Source organism: Ambystoma mexicanum, chromosome 2p, assembly GCF_040938575.1.
Source record: "Ambystoma mexicanum isolate Mex_15411 chromosome 2p, UKY_AmexF1_1, whole genome shotgun sequence".
NCBI lineage: Eukaryota > Metazoa > Chordata > Amphibia > Caudata > Ambystomatidae > Ambystoma > Ambystoma mexicanum.
The window spans coordinates 1,048,108,051-1,048,126,314 of record NC_090923.1 but is presented as its reverse complement, the minus strand read 5'-3'; the positions used below and the strand labels follow the sequence as shown (position 1 = coordinate 1,048,126,314).

Below are 18,264 nucleotides of genomic sequence, written 5' to 3'. Positions count from 1 at the left end.
AGTAATTTATCCTAGAGACTGAAAGTATCCTGAGGAACGTTTGCTGTCCCGCTACTTCTCAAGACTTTGAATCCACTCCTACACTGACTTTTTCGTAAAGGTAGGGCTTGAACTTTAAAAACGTTAGCCTGAAAAGTGTATCTAGAACGTCAAGCTATGCTGTAGTGTGATAAACCAACCTTTTTCCTTCCTGAAAAACATTCCTTTATGTGGTTTTTCGAACTAAATACAATTACTGTATATCTGTGAAGTAAAACTAGTGCGCGGTAGTACCGATAATATGGTAGAACAGTCATTAGTGTCAAACTCTAACAATTGTACCACGAGTACCCACCTACCTACTATTGAAGCAATGCCCTTTGAAAAATATTAAGAATTCCTGTGTGTTACTTAAGTGAATTTAGTATGTTTCTACCTTCCTTGTGTAAATATAATACATTTATATTTTGATATAGCATATTATGCGTAAGTGTTTCTTTGGACTATTGAACTTACTGGGTTCAGTGTACTTACCTACAGCTCACATCTTCCTCCTATGATAAGCCTGGCTGCTCTGTCATTTTACCAAGATCCTTTGGTTAGTACAGACATATACTAAGAGTTGGGTACCTGTATGCCAAGGGATAGTTTTATGAAGTGTTACCTCAAGTGGACTTAACAACGGGACGCCGAGAAGTCGTGGTGCCCAAGCGATACAGAGGACGCGCAGCAGGAAGCAATGCAGGGACCAGCCGTGCTAGAGAGAAGTGCACTCCGAGTTCTGTGTCTCGCTCCGGTGAGCGAACTTCACCAGAGTGCGTGTGGAGCAGGGAGAGCTCAATTAGCAGACTGTGTGGTCAGCTGGAAGCAGACTGGAGCTGTCAGACACGTGGCAAACCACGACAATTAGTGCAGCAGTGTAAACGGGTCCGGAGCAGATGCCAGCAACAACCGGCGAGTTGGCCTAAGCGAGGAAACTGGATAAAGTAGGGACCGTTTGTAAAGTCCCCGAGGGAGTTTAGACAGAAAGTGTTTTAGTTTAACATCTTAAGACAGAGCTTTAGATAGTATGGGTCAACATTCAGTAGCAATAACCTTGCGTTTGAAGACGCTTGGGCTAGGGAGGAGGTTCATTACAAGATGATAGAGAGCAAGACCATTACATCTTCAATAAAAACCTTTGAACTGTCTCATAGTTGCGAGTGATCCTTGTGCCATCTGTGACACTTATCGCACTAATTGGCACCTAATGAGACATCTGCTTTCCGTCCAACAGTTTAAATCTTTGCTGACTGCATTTGGCAAATGTATCAATGAAGATATCTTTCAGAAGAAATAAAGTAAATGTCTAGTGCTTTCCTTTCTTCTCGCAAATTTGTTTGTTCTACGTTTTTGGTAGTTCTGGATTAATATGTTTTTAATGATTCATTATAAAGTATTTTCTAAATTGGATTTTTTGATTATTTTGCAAATGTGCAGATAGGGGTTTTCAAATGTACAATTTCATAAAGGAGAGAAATATTGGCCATTATTGTGTAGTTTTTGTACAAATACATTTCCTGTTTATAAGTACCTCCTGGGGTGTGGATTTTGTTGCTGCTGTGTTTCCCAGCAGGTGCAAATGTGTCTCCTCTTGTGCCTTAAAGTGTCTTATGGTACAGGGAGGCCGACACATATGTGGCTGACATTCTTGTGGCTTTTTCAGGATGGACACATCTAAATACAATCTTTATGATTTTCCGCTCTTCCTCTCTTGGCATCTAGGTTTTCTTCTCGGCTGTCTGATTTTTACTTACTGATGGATGCATCTAGGGACGGCTGAAGTAAAGGGATGGCAAATGCAACACTGACGGGAGATGACTGGAAGATTACAAATCTTAATCACTGGCAATTGCTCTGAGCAACCCTCCAGACCATCATTTTTCAGCCTGCCATCCCATTACAGAAGGGGAAGGATCATATGCAAATCATGAGACACCCACTGAGGCGGAAACATGTCTGGAGTTGCTTGTGGTCTTGTGCAGAAAGGATGTGACCTAGCAGTTCAGGCTGCAATGCACCTTTTGGGGTAGCACCAAGCAGGATTTGTATATGCTCTTTACAATTCTGTTATGCCATGGCAGACTGAAAAACGATGGTTTGTGATTTTCTGAGACTAATACAAGAGATAATGATTACTTCAAACCCTTCCAGCCATCAACCTTAAGTTGTGCAGAGGTGGCGGAATGTCACCACTGAACAACTGTGGGAATCCTTTGGATTTGAAAAGATATAACAGTGTCCCTAACCCTCTCCACCATAGGATGTTCGAGATATGGGGGGGGGGGATAAGGAATTCAAATAGTGGGGCCAGTAGATTAAATGAGCACATGCTGGGTTGGGGTGTTCAGGATCAGATGGGCTTGAGATTTAAAAAAAAAAAAATGCGAGTGAGAATAGTGGGAGGTGGTTAGCCTGATAAGGGGCAGGTAGTCCACAGATACAGCAAAAGAAGGAATTTAGGAAGCAAGCATTTTTTCTTGGCAAGCCACTCTGCATCGTTGCAATGTAACAGATGTGGACAGGGATTGTGGGACTTTGTGGGAGGGTGCAGGTAGCAAAGTTTACAATGTTAAGATGGTTAGGTAAGTGGTCTTGTATAGCAACCTTATGCCAATAATGATGGCCTTGTTGCGCGTGGCCCAACCAAGAGAAAAGGTGAGGTAGTGTTAGTGTGGTAAGCAGGAGCAGAAAGCAGTGGTGCTCAGGAGAGCAGGTTGGAAGCACTAATGACCAGTGTGCTGATATGGATTCAACTGTGTTCAGGTGGGCGAGGTACTCTTGGGTATTTTAGCTATAAGGGTGGTCTGACGTCTAAAAAGAGAGCAATGGACACATTGGAGTAAAGTGGGGGTACTGTTAGGGAAATGATAGGGTAGGAGTGAGTGGAATGCCTTGCGGGTCATCTGATGGGATTTGGATGCAATGTCAAAGTTGAATGATTTTAGTTATTACTGAGGTAGGATTGGGGTAAGTGGTCAGTAATTTCTATATGTGCATTCAAGGTAAGCTTGCTTTATTTCAGTAGAGAATGTTTGAATGTAAGAGACAGTGGCTGGGAACTGGTTGGGATGGAGTTTTCTTCAGTTGGTGGTACAACAGACCAAGCTCTTTTCTCAAGTGTTAGTTTGTTGTTTAAGCATGCTTTATGAATTCCAGTTAGGCTTGTCTACATTCGTAGTAAATCCAATTTCCTTAGTTAAAGAACCATGTTTTGAGTTGTTTTCTGCCCATTAGGTGGTTCGCTTCCATGCAAAGAGGTTTGGGCTATGTGATGAATCTGGACAATTTGACGGTTTTCCCAGAGGGGAGCCACCCTTTAGAGGCTAGGGAGGTGAGCCTGTGATGAAGACCCTCTCTCGGGGTCTGGGCAATTGGGACCTCCCTGGGATGGACTTCCCACTTGGGGACAAGGACTTCCATTCTAGAATGGAACTCCCCGTTCAAACCACCTTGTCTGCATACATGAAAATGGAAAAGAATTGTATATCTTATGCAAAACACAGTATTTTACAAAGATGCTTCTTGGTCTCTTTTGGCTGGAGGCAATTCTGAACACAACCTGAATGCCATGGTCAACAAAGAAGGACACTGTTCAAATTGCTTCCGACACGTGTATCAGAAGGATGAATTGTAAAGCAAAGAGACTCCTACAGAGGCAGTGGGACTGCTACACAGAGGCGAATTGAAATCTTCGAGGGGTGGAGCCACGCTGTGCCTCAGAGCCAGCAGAAAACAGGAGGCCGTGCAAAATGCTAACCGAACGCTTACGGGTTGGTATTATATGCGACCTAGAAGCCCAGGTCTGAACGAGAGCAGAGACGAAAAGATACCCATCTCGTCTGGTGGTGTGACCAAGCAGGGCCTGTGGTGGCCCAGGCGGCTGGTAACAGACACCAAGACCAAACCGTCTGAACCCTCTATACCCAAGCTCTGTGCATGTCGGACAGTAGCTACAGAGATACTTAGCCACGGGGAAAGCTGACAAGGTTTTCGGGAGCATAAGAAACTGGACGACAGACATACCGCTACAAGGTACAGAGATCGTGAATAACAGCTGGGGAACACAACCCGGTTATGAGAGCCTGAGAAAGACAAGTGTGCAGATACCCTATAAAAAGGGCGAGTGAGAGGAATAAGAATGTTGTGAACAATCTCTGGAAAAGCTATTCAGGTTACGGAGGCATGAGAAACTCAAGAACCCGAGTGTGCAATTTCCTTATAAGAGCGGGAGTGAGAGTAACATGAACTTTGTGAAAAACCACTAAGAAGGCAGAGTGAGCGAACACCCTAGGAATAAGGAGATTGAGAGTAATAAAGAATGTTGGAAATAACAGCTAGGAAAAGCTACCAAGGTTATGAACAGCTGCGAAACCCGAGAGTAAAAAAATGTAAAATCTATGCAAGGGCGCCTGAGAAAAGTACCAACACTGTGAGTAACGGCTGGAAAAAGCTATTTACGCTTTACGGGAGCCTAAGAAACCAGAGTATGCAACCAATACAGGCAAGGAGGAAAGAAGGAGATATGAATGACTGAATTAAGGCTAAGAAAGCCAGAAACATTGCAAAACGTTGAACATCCAGGGTGGACTGCCACCCTATCCAAAATAACTTGTGTGAAAGAAAATAAGCTGTCTGACTAGAGGACTTTGGGAGTCCCGCGCCTCAAAGGAGGAAAGGACAAACAGTTTTTGTATGTGTGCCCTCAAGCAATCCTGGAGCAATGAAATTGTCTGCATCAAGAAACAGTTTTGTTTATTAAAATGAGAGACTGCAAAACTTAATTTGGTATCAAGGCTAGTAAGAAAATCCTGCTAGGGAACAGGAACTATGCAAGACTGAAAACAAATCAAGTATATACTGGGCCAGGCAGAAGCCTTGCTGGGGCTAGTGTACAAAGCATCCCCTTTTCCTTTTTTAGTTGGGTGTTTTCTAAAGTGGTAGGGCCAGTTAGCTGGATAGGATTGAGACTAATGCGTTTTAATTTGGACATTTGAATCCACCCTTTGTTTGGTAGGAAACATCCCTCATAGAAATAGGGTAAATTAGGCATTTGATTCCTTTTCTTTTTAATAAAACCCTTGAAACAGGACTCACAATCGTCCCAGTCCTTCTTCTGGTTCGCCACAGCAGGCAGTTCCAAAGCTTGGTTGCCAATAAGGAGAACAATGATCCTCCTTGGCTTTCTTTTGAAGTCAGAGGCAACGACAAAAGCTGTGTTAAGTTTTCTGGAGGGTGTGCAAAACCTTGTGAAGCAGGCAGGGACCTTTCAATGGTATGTGTGGTGGGCAGAGGGTTTTGAAGTGTGTTTTTCTAGGATGGCAAACTAATTGGTACAAGGTCAGAAAACTGACCTTGTCAAAGGGGAAATAATCCCCTCTCATCCTGGGGTGGGAGGTTACCCAGGGTGGACGCCAGGGCCAGTCCTACCCCAGAGGGGGATGGTGGCAGTTGAGAGTCCCAATTCTTATCTCCTCCCAAAGTGCCTGCATGTATATGAACGGTACCACTTATCACCCCATACCTGTACAAACAAATGCTTGTCAGTCTTATTATTTCAGGGAAAAACAGACACGAGGAGACTGGAAAGAGGGCGATAGAAAGAAAGAGGAGGAGAAAGAGAGAAAGAGAATGAAAGAGAGAAAGAGAGTCTTTAGCACCCTGCCAAAAATGTCTAAGTAAATCCTTGAACCATTTCTGGAAGTTGGCGTGTTCATTAGGCCATCTGTGACAGTAAAGCGTGCAAAGTGCAGGAATGATGTGTCCAAACCTATTAATTCTGAGGAAAAGGCGGTTTGCGTAATCCAGTCTTGTTAGCACTAGTGATAGTACGACCATGGTTTTGTGAGTGAACTAAAAGTGTAGTAGTATGTGTCGTAGTGTGTGCAAATGGAAAAACTGCTTCGAACAAATAACTAACTTGTAATTAGAGCATGAGGCTTCTGTCCATTGTAGCACAAGGTTTCTTAGTGTGGATGATAGTACTGGGCATTGGCCCAACTCTTCGGGTCATGGATCTGAGGTGGTGTTCAATGTGGCTGCACTGAAAAGCAGGAGTTCTGTTTTGGAAGGGTTGAGTTTTAGGTTGTTTGTCATCATCCATTTGCGCAAGATATCCTTATAGATCTGCCGAGTTGGTAGAAGGGATCCTTACCACCAGACCTACAGATAAGGTGTGTATTGGCCACTTTTACTCCCTAAAAATAGGCAAATACTCCCCCAAAAATAAAAATAGGGAGTAAAAATACTCCCAAAAAAAGTAGGAAATAGACATATAGGAGCCTGCCCGCCAACTCCTGGATAGATTTGGACGAGTAATACACAGTGCCAGAGGAAGAAACTATTATCACTGATCCAAAGTGGTAAAGATATATCTTTTAATGTGCATAAATAACTAGGTGCAGAGAAGTGTTTATTACAAAAACAATACAGCTTTACAGTTAAAACATAATTGTACTTTCGTATTAAATACTCCCATTGGGAATGGTAATTACTTTTGTATTCCCTAAAAAATCATTTTACTCCCAATTTTACAAAATAGGGAGTAAAATACTCCCACTGCTAAATCTTCTCTGTAGCACCGACAACCACATTACAAATCATTTGGGCATCCTCTGTATAGTTGTAGCAAGTGAAGGCGGATGGGCCTATGAGTTTCAGTAGATGTACCATTTAGATGTTGAACAGGAGAGGCTGCAGGGTTGAGCATTGGGGTCTAGACGGCGTGGCTGAAATCTGTAAAGGGCCATAACAGTGGGTTTGGTTCCATTAGTGAGTAAGCGAGTAATCCAGCGTAGGGCTGTTTATTTTAAAAATGTTTCCCAGTCTCTTTAAAAGAATATTGTGGCTAATGGTATCAAAAACTGCTGAATGTCTAGATAAAGGAGTGCTGTCTGAGTTATATGCTTTTTCTTTAGCGTACCCAATATTGAGCACAAGGTTAATTGTGTGCCCCTCCTGGATCTAAAGCCATGCTGTGCCTCATAAAGCTAGTTATGCATTTCAATTCATTCCTGGTAGTGACCATATATGAATTTTTACAGTCCCCCTAGCCCCCAATTGAAGGAGCGTTTGAGATTTGGCAATAGAAAGGAGAGCCATTTGGGTCCAGTTTGTTTTTTGAGGAGTGGCCTGTCATAGGCCAATTTTAACAGTCAAGGGACTCTCCAGTTGGCGATTGAGTTATTGAGGAATGAGTCGCTTTGAGAGGTGTCATGATTAAGTAAATTAGTGGGACAGGGGTCATCTGGGGATAGCTGGGGAGGAAGGATAGCTCAAGGGCAACATGTTTGTCTTGTAAACAAGGCAACGCGAACCAACACAGGTTAGAATCCTGATCCCATGCTTAGAAACCACTCGCTATAAGGCGAGTTATAAATTAACAATAAAATAAATAACAAAAATAAATTAGGCAAGGTTTCAATGTTAGTGCCTGCCGGGTGAAAATGCAAGAAGCGATATGATATGGCATTTATGATATGGCATTTATAACGCGCCTATTACACAAGTGTTTCAAGTGGTTAGTAATGGGGAGTGTGAGGGGTCAGAAATGTGAGTCAGACAACTTTGTCAAGGTTTTTCAAAAGATGCCATTTTATTAAACTTAAAAGGGTTTGATAAATGCCTCATTATCCCTAACCTAATGAGGATTTCGCTACCTATAAAATAAGCTAAAAGGAAACTGTCCCTCGCATTTACACATACAATAAACACAAGGTAATGCATAGCAGTTCAAACATAACAAAAATGATCACTGATCTGTAAGACCGAATAATAGTCCCACCTTGTAATCTGGGTGAATTCCCCTTCCCCAAATACAATCAGGATTTCAGTCAATGATTCAAAAGGATAAGGAAATCCAGTAACACAACAAAGTTTAAATAAAGTTCCTCTTCCGTGATAAATCTCCCACTTGTGATTAACCAACAATTCAGTAATGTTTCATACGTCTTTAGCCTCTCCACTGGGGTTAGAGAGTTCCACACATCAGCTTCTTAGTAACAAACATGTATAATTCCACAGTGTATAAATGTCAACAAAAAGACTTCAGTCAAAATGGTTCCGCATTAGTTCATAATGCACTCCTCAATAAGGTTGATTAGCCAAGATAATTCCACGACATTTAATCATTTGCTTTGGTAGTCTTGGCACTTCTTCTTCAACACTTTTAGTACCGCACTACTTCAAAAGGCGGCGGCAGCTGCTACAATGAGGACTACTTCTACGGAGAAAACATGAGACACATTGGCGTCGTTTGTTCCACACTTGCGATTGCCACATGCAATGCAGATGATGCCCCTCTCCTTCTGAAAGGTAGCCTTCCTGCCACTCTTGTTCTCCCACTCTGGTTTTAACCAAGTGTTGATACTGGGTTTCTCCCACTCCTGCTCTTATTTGGCTTAGGCAATGCTTGTTCAGGTCAGTTCTGTCTATTGCTTTGGTTTCTCTTCTACAGTAGGGTACATACACAGCTGGTTGCTTAACGTCCCCCTTTTACTTTGGCAATGTTGGTTGATTTGGGGGTTTTAGAAATACTGCCCTGCTAAGTTGTTGTCAATTGTTTGCACCGTTAGATGTATTCTGCCACTTCTTCACCTTTGTATCAACGTGCCATTGAAAATATTCACCGGCTCAATTCAAATAGTATCTACTTTTCTGACACTTAGTTTTCTTTTCGTTAGTTCCATATTCAAAAGGCCAGCGTTCAGCTAGCAGGCGATCACAGAGCGCTCTGGGGTCACATTATTCAAGCAAACTCTTGGCTTGCGCATCCGCTCGCCCTGCCATCAGTGGCCTCTCTGCTTCTTCTGGCTCGCACGGACTGGAAAACTGCTTGGCTCGGTCTTCTTCGAGCAGTGCCTTTGAAAATGGAAGCGTTCCTTGCTCCCCAGGCTGTCAGGTGCTCACCTGCCACCCAAATCTGTTCTGCTTTGGGGAGAGTGGTCCCCCTTCACGCGTCCTGCTGCACAATCTCTGCAAACATGATCCTCAGGGGGAAAGCTTTTCCATAAAACGCTTCCCACTGCACAACCTCTGCAAACAGAGTCCTTGAAGGGAAAGAACCTTGCAGAACCGGCATCTGCGGTTCCGGCGTCTTTGCTTACCTTCAGCTGCAATCTTGACATGGAGTCACAACAAGCACTCCACCTTCCACTACTGCTGCTACGCCGCCTCATGACATGCACCTGAGGGGGCCTTTTATGCCTCTCGGCCTCCTTCAGGTGTGGGTCATTAACCTTAATGGACTGCAATCTGCAGTCCAAAGCCTCTGCATCCCTCTTCTTCGTCTAGTACTTTTGGCATTGTGAGACTTCAAGTCCCCAATGTCAAACTCACTCCTTTTTAAGATAGAATTGTTACAATTGTTACAAACTTGGTTTCTTTCCTTAAACCCCTTTTTTAAAAGGATTATCATATGGTTTTGCTCTCTAGGGAATCTATGACTTCCAGAATCTAATATGGTAATATTCACAGATTAATCTTTCATATTCCCTTGTTGAGCATGAGAGCTTTTACGTGTACAATTATGCTTAACCTTGGGAAAGGGCTTTCCATTTCCAATACAGGACTGATCAGACCAGTTTTTATCACTATCAGAATAGTTTTCTTTGGGGAAGAAAAGCTTCTTCTGGCAACAGGCTATTACTTTGGTATTTTAGAGGAAGAAAGATACGGTGTCTCTCCTAACAGAGTCCTCCTGTTCCCTTGAGGACCTTCTCCTCCCAGGTGATCCTCTCGGCCAACACCGCCCACAGGGTCGGGATCAGGTACCAGCTGCCTTCCCCTGGACACCTGGGAGGAGATTTTAGGTAGGGTTTCTGTGAGAACTCGCAGGATTCATCACAGGAGGTTGAATTCAGAGGTAATATTTCCTTGGTGAGGTAGGGAAGTATTTGCCCTTTATTAGCCAGTTGTTCTTGGACATGTATCTTTTTGGTCAAGTTGCTCGCAATTTGATCATATGGTTCTTGGGTTGAGTTGTAAGCTTCAGGGCTTTTAAATTCTTCAATTATCCTTACCTTTTCCTTTTGGATGTGTTGTGCTGATTCAATGCGTCAGGAGAAGTACGCTTTATTGGCTTTGATGAATTCTGCCCTGTTGGAACATAGCTGTTGGTGGTAGATGAGTGGCTTGTTACAAGTTGCGTTTCTTCAAAATGTTCAGCTCTTTCTTCACGCAGTGACATTTTTGTATATACCATTTTGCAGAATTCTTCTTCTGTGAGTTCTAGAAACTTTTTTGGGTGTAATCGCATGTAAAGCAGTGTTGGTTGTCAAGTTATTCATCTAGGGTTGTTTGTCGGGTGGTGGGTCCCCTGTGGTAGTCGATTTGTTTGATTCCAGCATCTAACAATATAATAAAAGAGCAGATGTATGTTTGTCTGATGCAGTAGCTTCACCTGTTATCAACACTAGAGGAAACTGTTGCCTTAGGGTATACAGTGGTCCAATTCCTATAGCTTTGCCTGTTGTCAGTGCTAGAGGGAGCTGTTGGCTTAGGATATATAGTGGTCCTACTGTGTCAATGAAAGCCTGTACTTTGCCCATGTTCACAGGCCTTTACACTTTTTTCTAACAATGTGTGTTGTACTTCGTTCCAAGGATGGTTCTGCACACACAGGACCTTCTGTGAATATTGTGAAAAGAACGTATAAGTGGTCTCCCAAGTGGCGGTGTGGAGTAGGGCAGACCGTGGCAATATTCTCATTACAAAAAATGCAACAAGCATGTGGGGTAGCTCCCTTAAACAATAGTTTCAGATGGTGCAGTGAGGTTAGCTGCGTAAGGTTTTGTTATAAGACAGTCTTCTTTCTCAAGCCAGTCATTGAAATCACTGTGAATAGTCAGAGGTTGATGGTTGACGGATGAATCCGTGAGTTTGTCTGCAAAAGTGACACTGTAGGAAGGTGGCCTGTATAGGAGGAAGAAGCTTAGCAAAGTGGTGCGAGAGGCAAAGCAGGTAAATGCGGGTGACTCCCGGGGAATCTTATCGATAGGTGTTGGACTTTGATAGAGATTACGGACTAGTGACATTCCCTCCACCTCCTTAGTCAGGGTGATTTGAGCATTTGATATTGTACAGTGCAGGAATACTCCTATAGATTACCATCTCTTGATCATCGGAAAGCCAGATTTCCAAGATGAAAAGGAGATCTATTTGATCCTTTGGGAGAATGTCAAATATAAATCTATTGGATAAGTGCTTGGCGATTCTTCTAGCCTGGATTAGAAGACAACTAGTGCCCACCATGTTGTGGTAGATATTGGTGGTAGCAGGAGAGTGGCAGGATCATTGTTTCCATCTGCTTCTGGTCAACAGACAAACTACTAAAGCAGAAAAAAGGCAAAACTGTAAGCCAACAACTCCACTGTCATGCAATCAATTAAGCTACCAACCATCTACAAAACCACAATTGCAATATGTCTTACCCTGCACACCCTTCATCACAAGACAGTCTATAACAAGCACAACCACCACGCAAGGATTGCAGGATGAGGATCCGGACCACAGGAAAAACCTATTTAGGCGTTTAAACTCGGAAAGCACTGCCACCATCATTCAGGGCCATGAACTCCTACATTTTGTTCTGAAAAAAATGAAAAAATGACCTTTGTCGCTTAATCATGATCATTGCAGCTCTTGATTATGTATGGGAAGGCTTTTCCACAACTGTCCTTCACTTGGCAATCCAACGGGATAGACAGCATAGTTAGTTTCAACATAGGAAAAGGTGCCTCGGTCATATATTTATTTTATTTGTTTTTTTATAACGTGCCTAATACCATACCAGAGTTAGGTTTCTAAGAGAGGATCCGGGAATCCAGCAGCCAGTAAGTTGCATTGGTGGAGGGAGCAGGACATCTGGAGTGATTGTAAAAAACTGTTGCGCGCAACCAAGCCCATTGTAGTACAGTGTCTCATAGGTAAGATGAAGAGCTTGAACAATATTACATAGAATTTAAAACGCACCAACATATGAATATCCAGGTTTTATGTGGCACCATATATTGAGTTAAGGCCAACCTGAAGTGCTAAAAACGGTTTAAATGTTTCCATTGAATGGGCCTTGTTTGTTCACCATAGAAGCTAAGAAATATTTTCTTTTTTTCTCTTCTTCTGAGTTACCTTTGGGTGGTTTCTGTCTCTAATACATCACACTTTGGCGACAAAGGAGGTGCTCGTTTGAATTACATCATTAATTCCCTTCACTTGTGTGCAAATGTCTCAAAAAACCGAGTAATTCCCATGTAGGTGGGGGCGTATAGATTGTGATTTGATAGATGCTTGTTAACAGTATAATTCTATCTGTGGATACATATGGTGGCTGTAGGGTCATTTACTCAGGGTTCCCACAAGCCATTCTAACATGTCGCCCGTGCAACATAGAAGACCTCATCAACAGGCACTGGAGACCTCACGTCATCACGTCACATGCGTTTCGCGGGGTCCACGCCAGTTATTCAAACATGGAATGGTACGTCGCTGACGTCATCGCGCCCCACGCTTCTTAAGGATCACGTGAGGCAGTAGGAAGTTCTCCACTTCCTAAGAAGCAAGTTACCGGGACGCGTGAGAGTGAGCGCGAGATCAGATGATTATGGATCATAGCAGGTGAGCGAGTCAATGCGAGTGTGGTGTTTACGCATGGAAATCTTGTTGTCCGCGGGTTACTGATGCCGAGTCTCGGTTCATTGGAATAGGACCGTGCGAAGGTTCAGATACGGCCGGTACGAGTAGAAGCAACAATAAGCAAAGTGCTTCACGCACAGTGAAAATGGAAGAGTCTATGCTGTCACTGATCTCAGCCGGTAAGCACAGCCCTAGATGGGGAAACACTGAGGCACTAGTGCTGCAAAGGAGTTATATCCCCCGATAAATAAATATATATCTCCCTTTGTTTATAGCGACAAGGCAGTAAGGGATATCCACCTTTAGAAGTGGTTTCGAAATAAACACAACACGGGGAAGCAAAATAACCTGTTACGAGTGAGAAGTGAAGAGAAAGGTATTTTCACATTCAAAGTGACAAATAGCGAATAGTGAATATGTCAAAACACAAAGTGAATAATAAATGTGTACTGTTGGTAAATAATTTGTATCAATAGGATGTTAGAGAGAATGTTTTTCTTTGGGTAATTACAATACCAAGAATTAATGTACCATCTGCATAAAAGAAATAGAGGCGAAGATACAAGAGATGCTACAATATATTTGTCAGACCATAAGTGATAGTAATCATGATTGTAAGAAGGATTGCTCTGTTTGTTTTTAGATAATCATATGTATGGCTAACATTGCATGAAGACATACGAAGAAATGGGAACATACACAAAAGATTAAGTGCCCTGAAGACAGAGACAGCACCAAGAGGAAATGCAATTGGAATTAAAGTTGCGTGCATTCTCTGATGATTGTTTTGGTCCTAGAAACACATTTTGTTAAGTGTAGGCACATTTCTCTCGCCCCCATTACACAAGGAGGCGACACTAGAAAGAGAAGTGGTAGAGATAACTATCATCTTCCCACTCACACGTAGAGGAACTTGCATTGTATGTTGTTCCACAATACGAGTTGTATATGTATGTGTAGATGTTATTGTTAGAATGAATTGTTGAAAATGCTGTTTTTATTATAATGAATGTTTTTGGAATCGTTTTTGATAAAAATTAAAATATGTATATTTTTGATAAGATATGGTCGTTCACTCCCCTTTCTTTGATGGTTAAAGGGGTCATACATGAGTAGGTCTGTAGGCATCTGAGTATCTCGCCATAGCAAAAGGCTAAGGAAGTTGGTTTGTGGGCTTGTGTTTAATTTGCAACCTGAAGTGCTTCCAATTTTGGGAGATAAAGGCCTTAATGCCTGGAAAAGAATTACCGGTGTGCAATTTCACCCAATTTGGTTTAATGGGGAAACCAGATTTATAACTAGGGCACTTTATGCGACATGTTAGGGAGAATTTTCATTTCTGTGCCAATTCCCTTTAACCGTAGAGACCCTCAGCTCTTTTGCTGGACTCAGGGCTTTTTATTTCTAACTCCTGAGCGAGTGGGGCTTTTTTCTGACTCTCTCATGTGGTTTTTCTGACTAGCAGCTTTGCGTTTCTTACCGTTTAATGGAGTCTGGCAAACTCCATAGGCATCTGCTTTTTGCATTGTGACACACAGCACCTTTTGTGCAGTGCCACTGAGAAGTCCCTTGGACTTCTCTTAATGTTCAACTACATTTTCCTGGGTGAACTACTGTTCCCATGAATATTAAGATGACCCCTGTCTTACTTACCTTTTCTTTTGTGGGTCCAGCACACACCACCCTATGTGGAGTGTTGGGGGGGATACATAGCAACTCCTTTATTCCACTCCTCATCTAACATTCCGTTACACTGACTCACTTGAATGACTGGTGGCAATGGTTTCTTTTTTACTACCTTCTGCTATGTGTCCGAGGCTAAATCCTTAGCTGCAGTACAGCACCCAAGGGTGACCATTTTCCCAAAAAGCCCCCACCCGCCATCATTCCCCCCCAATCTTCTTTTATCTCCATTTCCTTGTCTCTTTTTGTTTCTTCTGAGCCTTTACTCTGTTGTTTGAATCAGGTTTGAATCCTTTGTGTATTTTGCCTTTGGTGGGCTTCAGCCCTGAAGCCTGCCCAGGCTCCAGTGTTTCTGGAAAGGGAGGGAGGGAGAGAGGGAGGGAGGGTCCTGAAACTTCCCTGTCCTTTGTCTCTGGGTGTGCCTGAGTGAAATCAGTTTTGATTAGCCGGCTGGCTGTCCAGCAGGACAGCCACACTGCTGGGTGGTTGACAGCCTGGGGCTGTGAATGAATGGTAACTTGCTTAAAAGGCAATGTTTTTGGGACTGGAGTCAGAGTCGACCACTGGGGGACAACATCCGACAAAGAAGACGCGAAGAGATGCCAGCAGCCCCCTCCTGGAGTGCAAAGTGCCTGGTGAAGCCTTGCAGCTGGGCTGACCCAGTTTTTGTTTCGACTAGGAAGAGCCGTACGGGATGACTTCCTCCCTTGGGCTGCTTCATTTTGGCGCAACCCGCGACTTGCTGTGACTTTCCAAAGCTGCAGAATCCCAATGCCCGGGGACCCCCGACCATCAAGGGCATTGTCTTAGAAAGTGCGAATACGGCCAAAACTTCATGGGCATCCAGAGCACCCTACAGAAGCAGGAAACCTTCATTCAGAGTCCAAGACAATCAAAAAAAGGGCTCTAGCCAATATCTTGTATTTCAAAATGTATGCCTTGTGTCTCAGAAGGCCATACACAACATGCACTGTACATAGTGTGATGAATCAAATGAAGTCATCACTCCTTACCCAGCAGTAACCTCTTCCCAATTGGCATGGGGACGGCAGCAGCTGCCCAATCCAGACTCTGGGGGGCGGTTACATGATGGAGGATCGCATGGAGGGAGGTGACCTTCAGAGGTCCCGAAAAGCCAAGACCGCCAAAGAGGAAGGAGAACGGGAGCAAGAGGACGACACAGGGAGAAGGACCCCCTTGTCTAGTTGCTCCCGAGACAACATTCCGTCATAGCTACGGGCTGTCTGTGACTGAGGAGCAGTACCCCTGGATGTGAAGCCAGATGCAGAAGCAGCTATCCTCGAGAAGCCAGAAGTCGTGGGAGAGCCAAGCATAAAGCGAGAGGCGAACAAAGCAACCTCCGAGAAGTGATATCCCGCTGGAGAAGCAACCGGGAAGCAAACGGCAAGGAAACCGCTAACCACCAACAAAACCATCACACCACAAACCGGATGGAACGCCGCACAAAGAAGAAACAGGTACACTGAGGGAGAGAAAGTGAGCCAAAGAATATGTAATGAATATTGGCAGAGAGGGAAACAAGACATTGTAATGAAAATAGGCAGACATTAAGTGTGAAGCCCACCGCCAAATATTATTGGAAATCAAATTTGCAAGTGTATCAAGAGAGACGTATAGAAAAGCCCTGGGAAGAGAGTATACCAGGGACAGTAAAGTTTAAAAATGTGTTCAATAAAGTTCATGAAAGAAAAGACCTGGCAGGAGAGTATACCAGCTGAAGCCAAATTGCTTAACATACAAGTCACTTTTGGTGTTGTTGTACAGAGACATTTAAGTAAGAATCATACCTTTGAGAACCGTTGTGTTGGGGAAGAGAAACCTGGGGCAGGGAACACTCCCCTAGAACTGTGGATTGTAGCCATTTCAACTTGTGTTACAGTTACACCTTTACTTTTGAACTTGATCATTCAGTGCACTACCAAGGATAAAGACATGACCCTTTTCACCTTAGAGTTATTTTTAAAGCGTGAGGGCCAGAATCGGATTTCGTACACAGGACATTTTGATTTGGACATCATAACAACGGACAGACCCTTAGTTTTTGGTGAGGTAGGGAAAACACCTCCTAGCATAGGGACAGCGAAATCCTTTCCCAACCCCTTATTTGTTAAATAAATGTTTATAGCCAAAACTATGAGCTCTCTGTGCCTGTGTCTCATTCCTAGCTCTTCACAGTAGGCAGCTGTGCAGAGCGACACTGGACATTATAGACACCCAAGCTAATTCAGATTGCCCATGACAGGAGTCCACGGACCAGTAAAAGAACTCCTCACAGGCCACTTCTCTAAAGAATACTAATGGCAGGCTACTGGCCCAACTCACTGTGGCGGTTTCCACAAAATTATTTTCACAGCCATTCCGCTGCATTCTTTCGCCACATTTTTATGGGTGGTGGAGGTTAGGGAAGTTTATTTTTAATATTTACGGATAGTTGGGGAGGGGTTTACAAGAGGGAATGGTGGGCTTGCCCCCATAGAAATGCTGCAAAAGAAGCAGGGAAACGGCCAAAGTGAGTTGGCACACTATCAGCTGTTCAGCTGTACCAGATCCAATGACAGGCTACCTTACCAGATAGTTTGGTGATCTGTTCATGCTGGTCCTGCAGGGTGCTGCTAATGCTGCCGCTGAACTCCGTAATGGACGCCATATTGTTGGCCAGACAATCCATCTCATCCTCCATCTTCTTAAAGTCATTCTTCATTTTGCGAATGGTATCTGACACAACAGAACAATGAGATGTTAATAAAGACGTTATCACCATTTGTCTTAAAAAAAAAAAACTCAATCCACACGTGGGGAGAACTAAGTGCACATCACAAAACGAATTGTTTATCACAAGTGCTATCCTTAATTCAAAAAGACCACCCTTTGAACACAGCTGTGGAATATTCAGGAACACAGTACTCATGCCTTAGCATGGTTTGCGCTGAGCAAGTTGTGCAGCATACAAAACCATGAGTGCCCACATATTTTCATCCAAAGCTCAGATTACACACACCTTTAAAAGGCACTAGAGGGCCACATATTTTAATTCTGATTGCGGCTAGTTTTCTTTTCACTCATTTCGTTCACACAGATTTTTATCCAAGAAATTACCACTAAATCAATGCTCATAATTAGAGACAGAAGTAGATCTTTGGGGTCGACAGCACTTTTTCAGGATGGACCTAGGTAAATTTTCATTTGTTTTTTCATTCTGTAATGGCAAAGACAAGCTAAAAAAGTGATGGTAGGAAAAGCTGCTGAGACCAAGTGGTTCCGATTGAATGAAAGCTTACCATCCAATATTTTTGGTAGTTTAATAACGACCATTCAACAGTGCTATTTTCCCTTCTTGGCCTACTTTGGTGAAAACTCATTCAGCAAGTGCTAGGGCTAACTATGTATGAATACACCCAGTCAGTCAGTCAAAATTCCATCATTTTGCCAGAAAACCATAAAAGCTTACAAATACTTACAGTTTTATAAAAGCCAATACAGTTTATAGACATAACATATCTATATGAAACCCATCTAAAAACCGGATTCACGATCGGGCCTATATGGTAAAATGCAGTGGAAGTGCTAAAAAATGACAATTTATAAAAACACATCGCATTAGTGCATAAAATACAGCAATTAAGACCATCTAAAAAGTTAACGTATAGGAAGGACTTCAGTTTTGCAGGAGGCAATGCAAGGATTGGCACAAAACTGTGGCATCATTCCAATGCTTACGGTTACATGTGCTCCTTCTATTACTTTAGCTCATAAGGAGGACTGGACATAAACTATTAAAAACGAATAAAAACTATTTCAATATTTCATAATATACAAAAGTTGAAGTGCAGTGCAATCTCAACTCTCGGTCTGCAAGACCATTGCAGCGTCGAGACGAATCATCCAGCATTAAGGGCCATAGCACTGTTAATT

The 18,264-nt window shown here is 43.0% G+C and overlaps 1 protein-coding gene across 2 annotated transcripts in view; it reads right to left on the bottom strand.

Annotated features, from left to right (window-relative positions):
• Window positions 1-18,264, bottom strand: part of VPS51 (VPS51 subunit of GARP complex) — a 141,594-nt gene that overhangs the window by 70,402 nt on the left and 52,928 nt on the right. For both annotated transcript variants that reach the window (XM_069644945.1, XM_069644944.1), the window contains exon 3: window positions 16,921-17,067. In XM_069644945.1, the coding sequence (XP_069501046.1) occupies window positions 16,921-17,067 (147 nt within the window). The remainder of the gene's footprint in view (window positions 1-16,920; window positions 17,068-18,264) is intronic.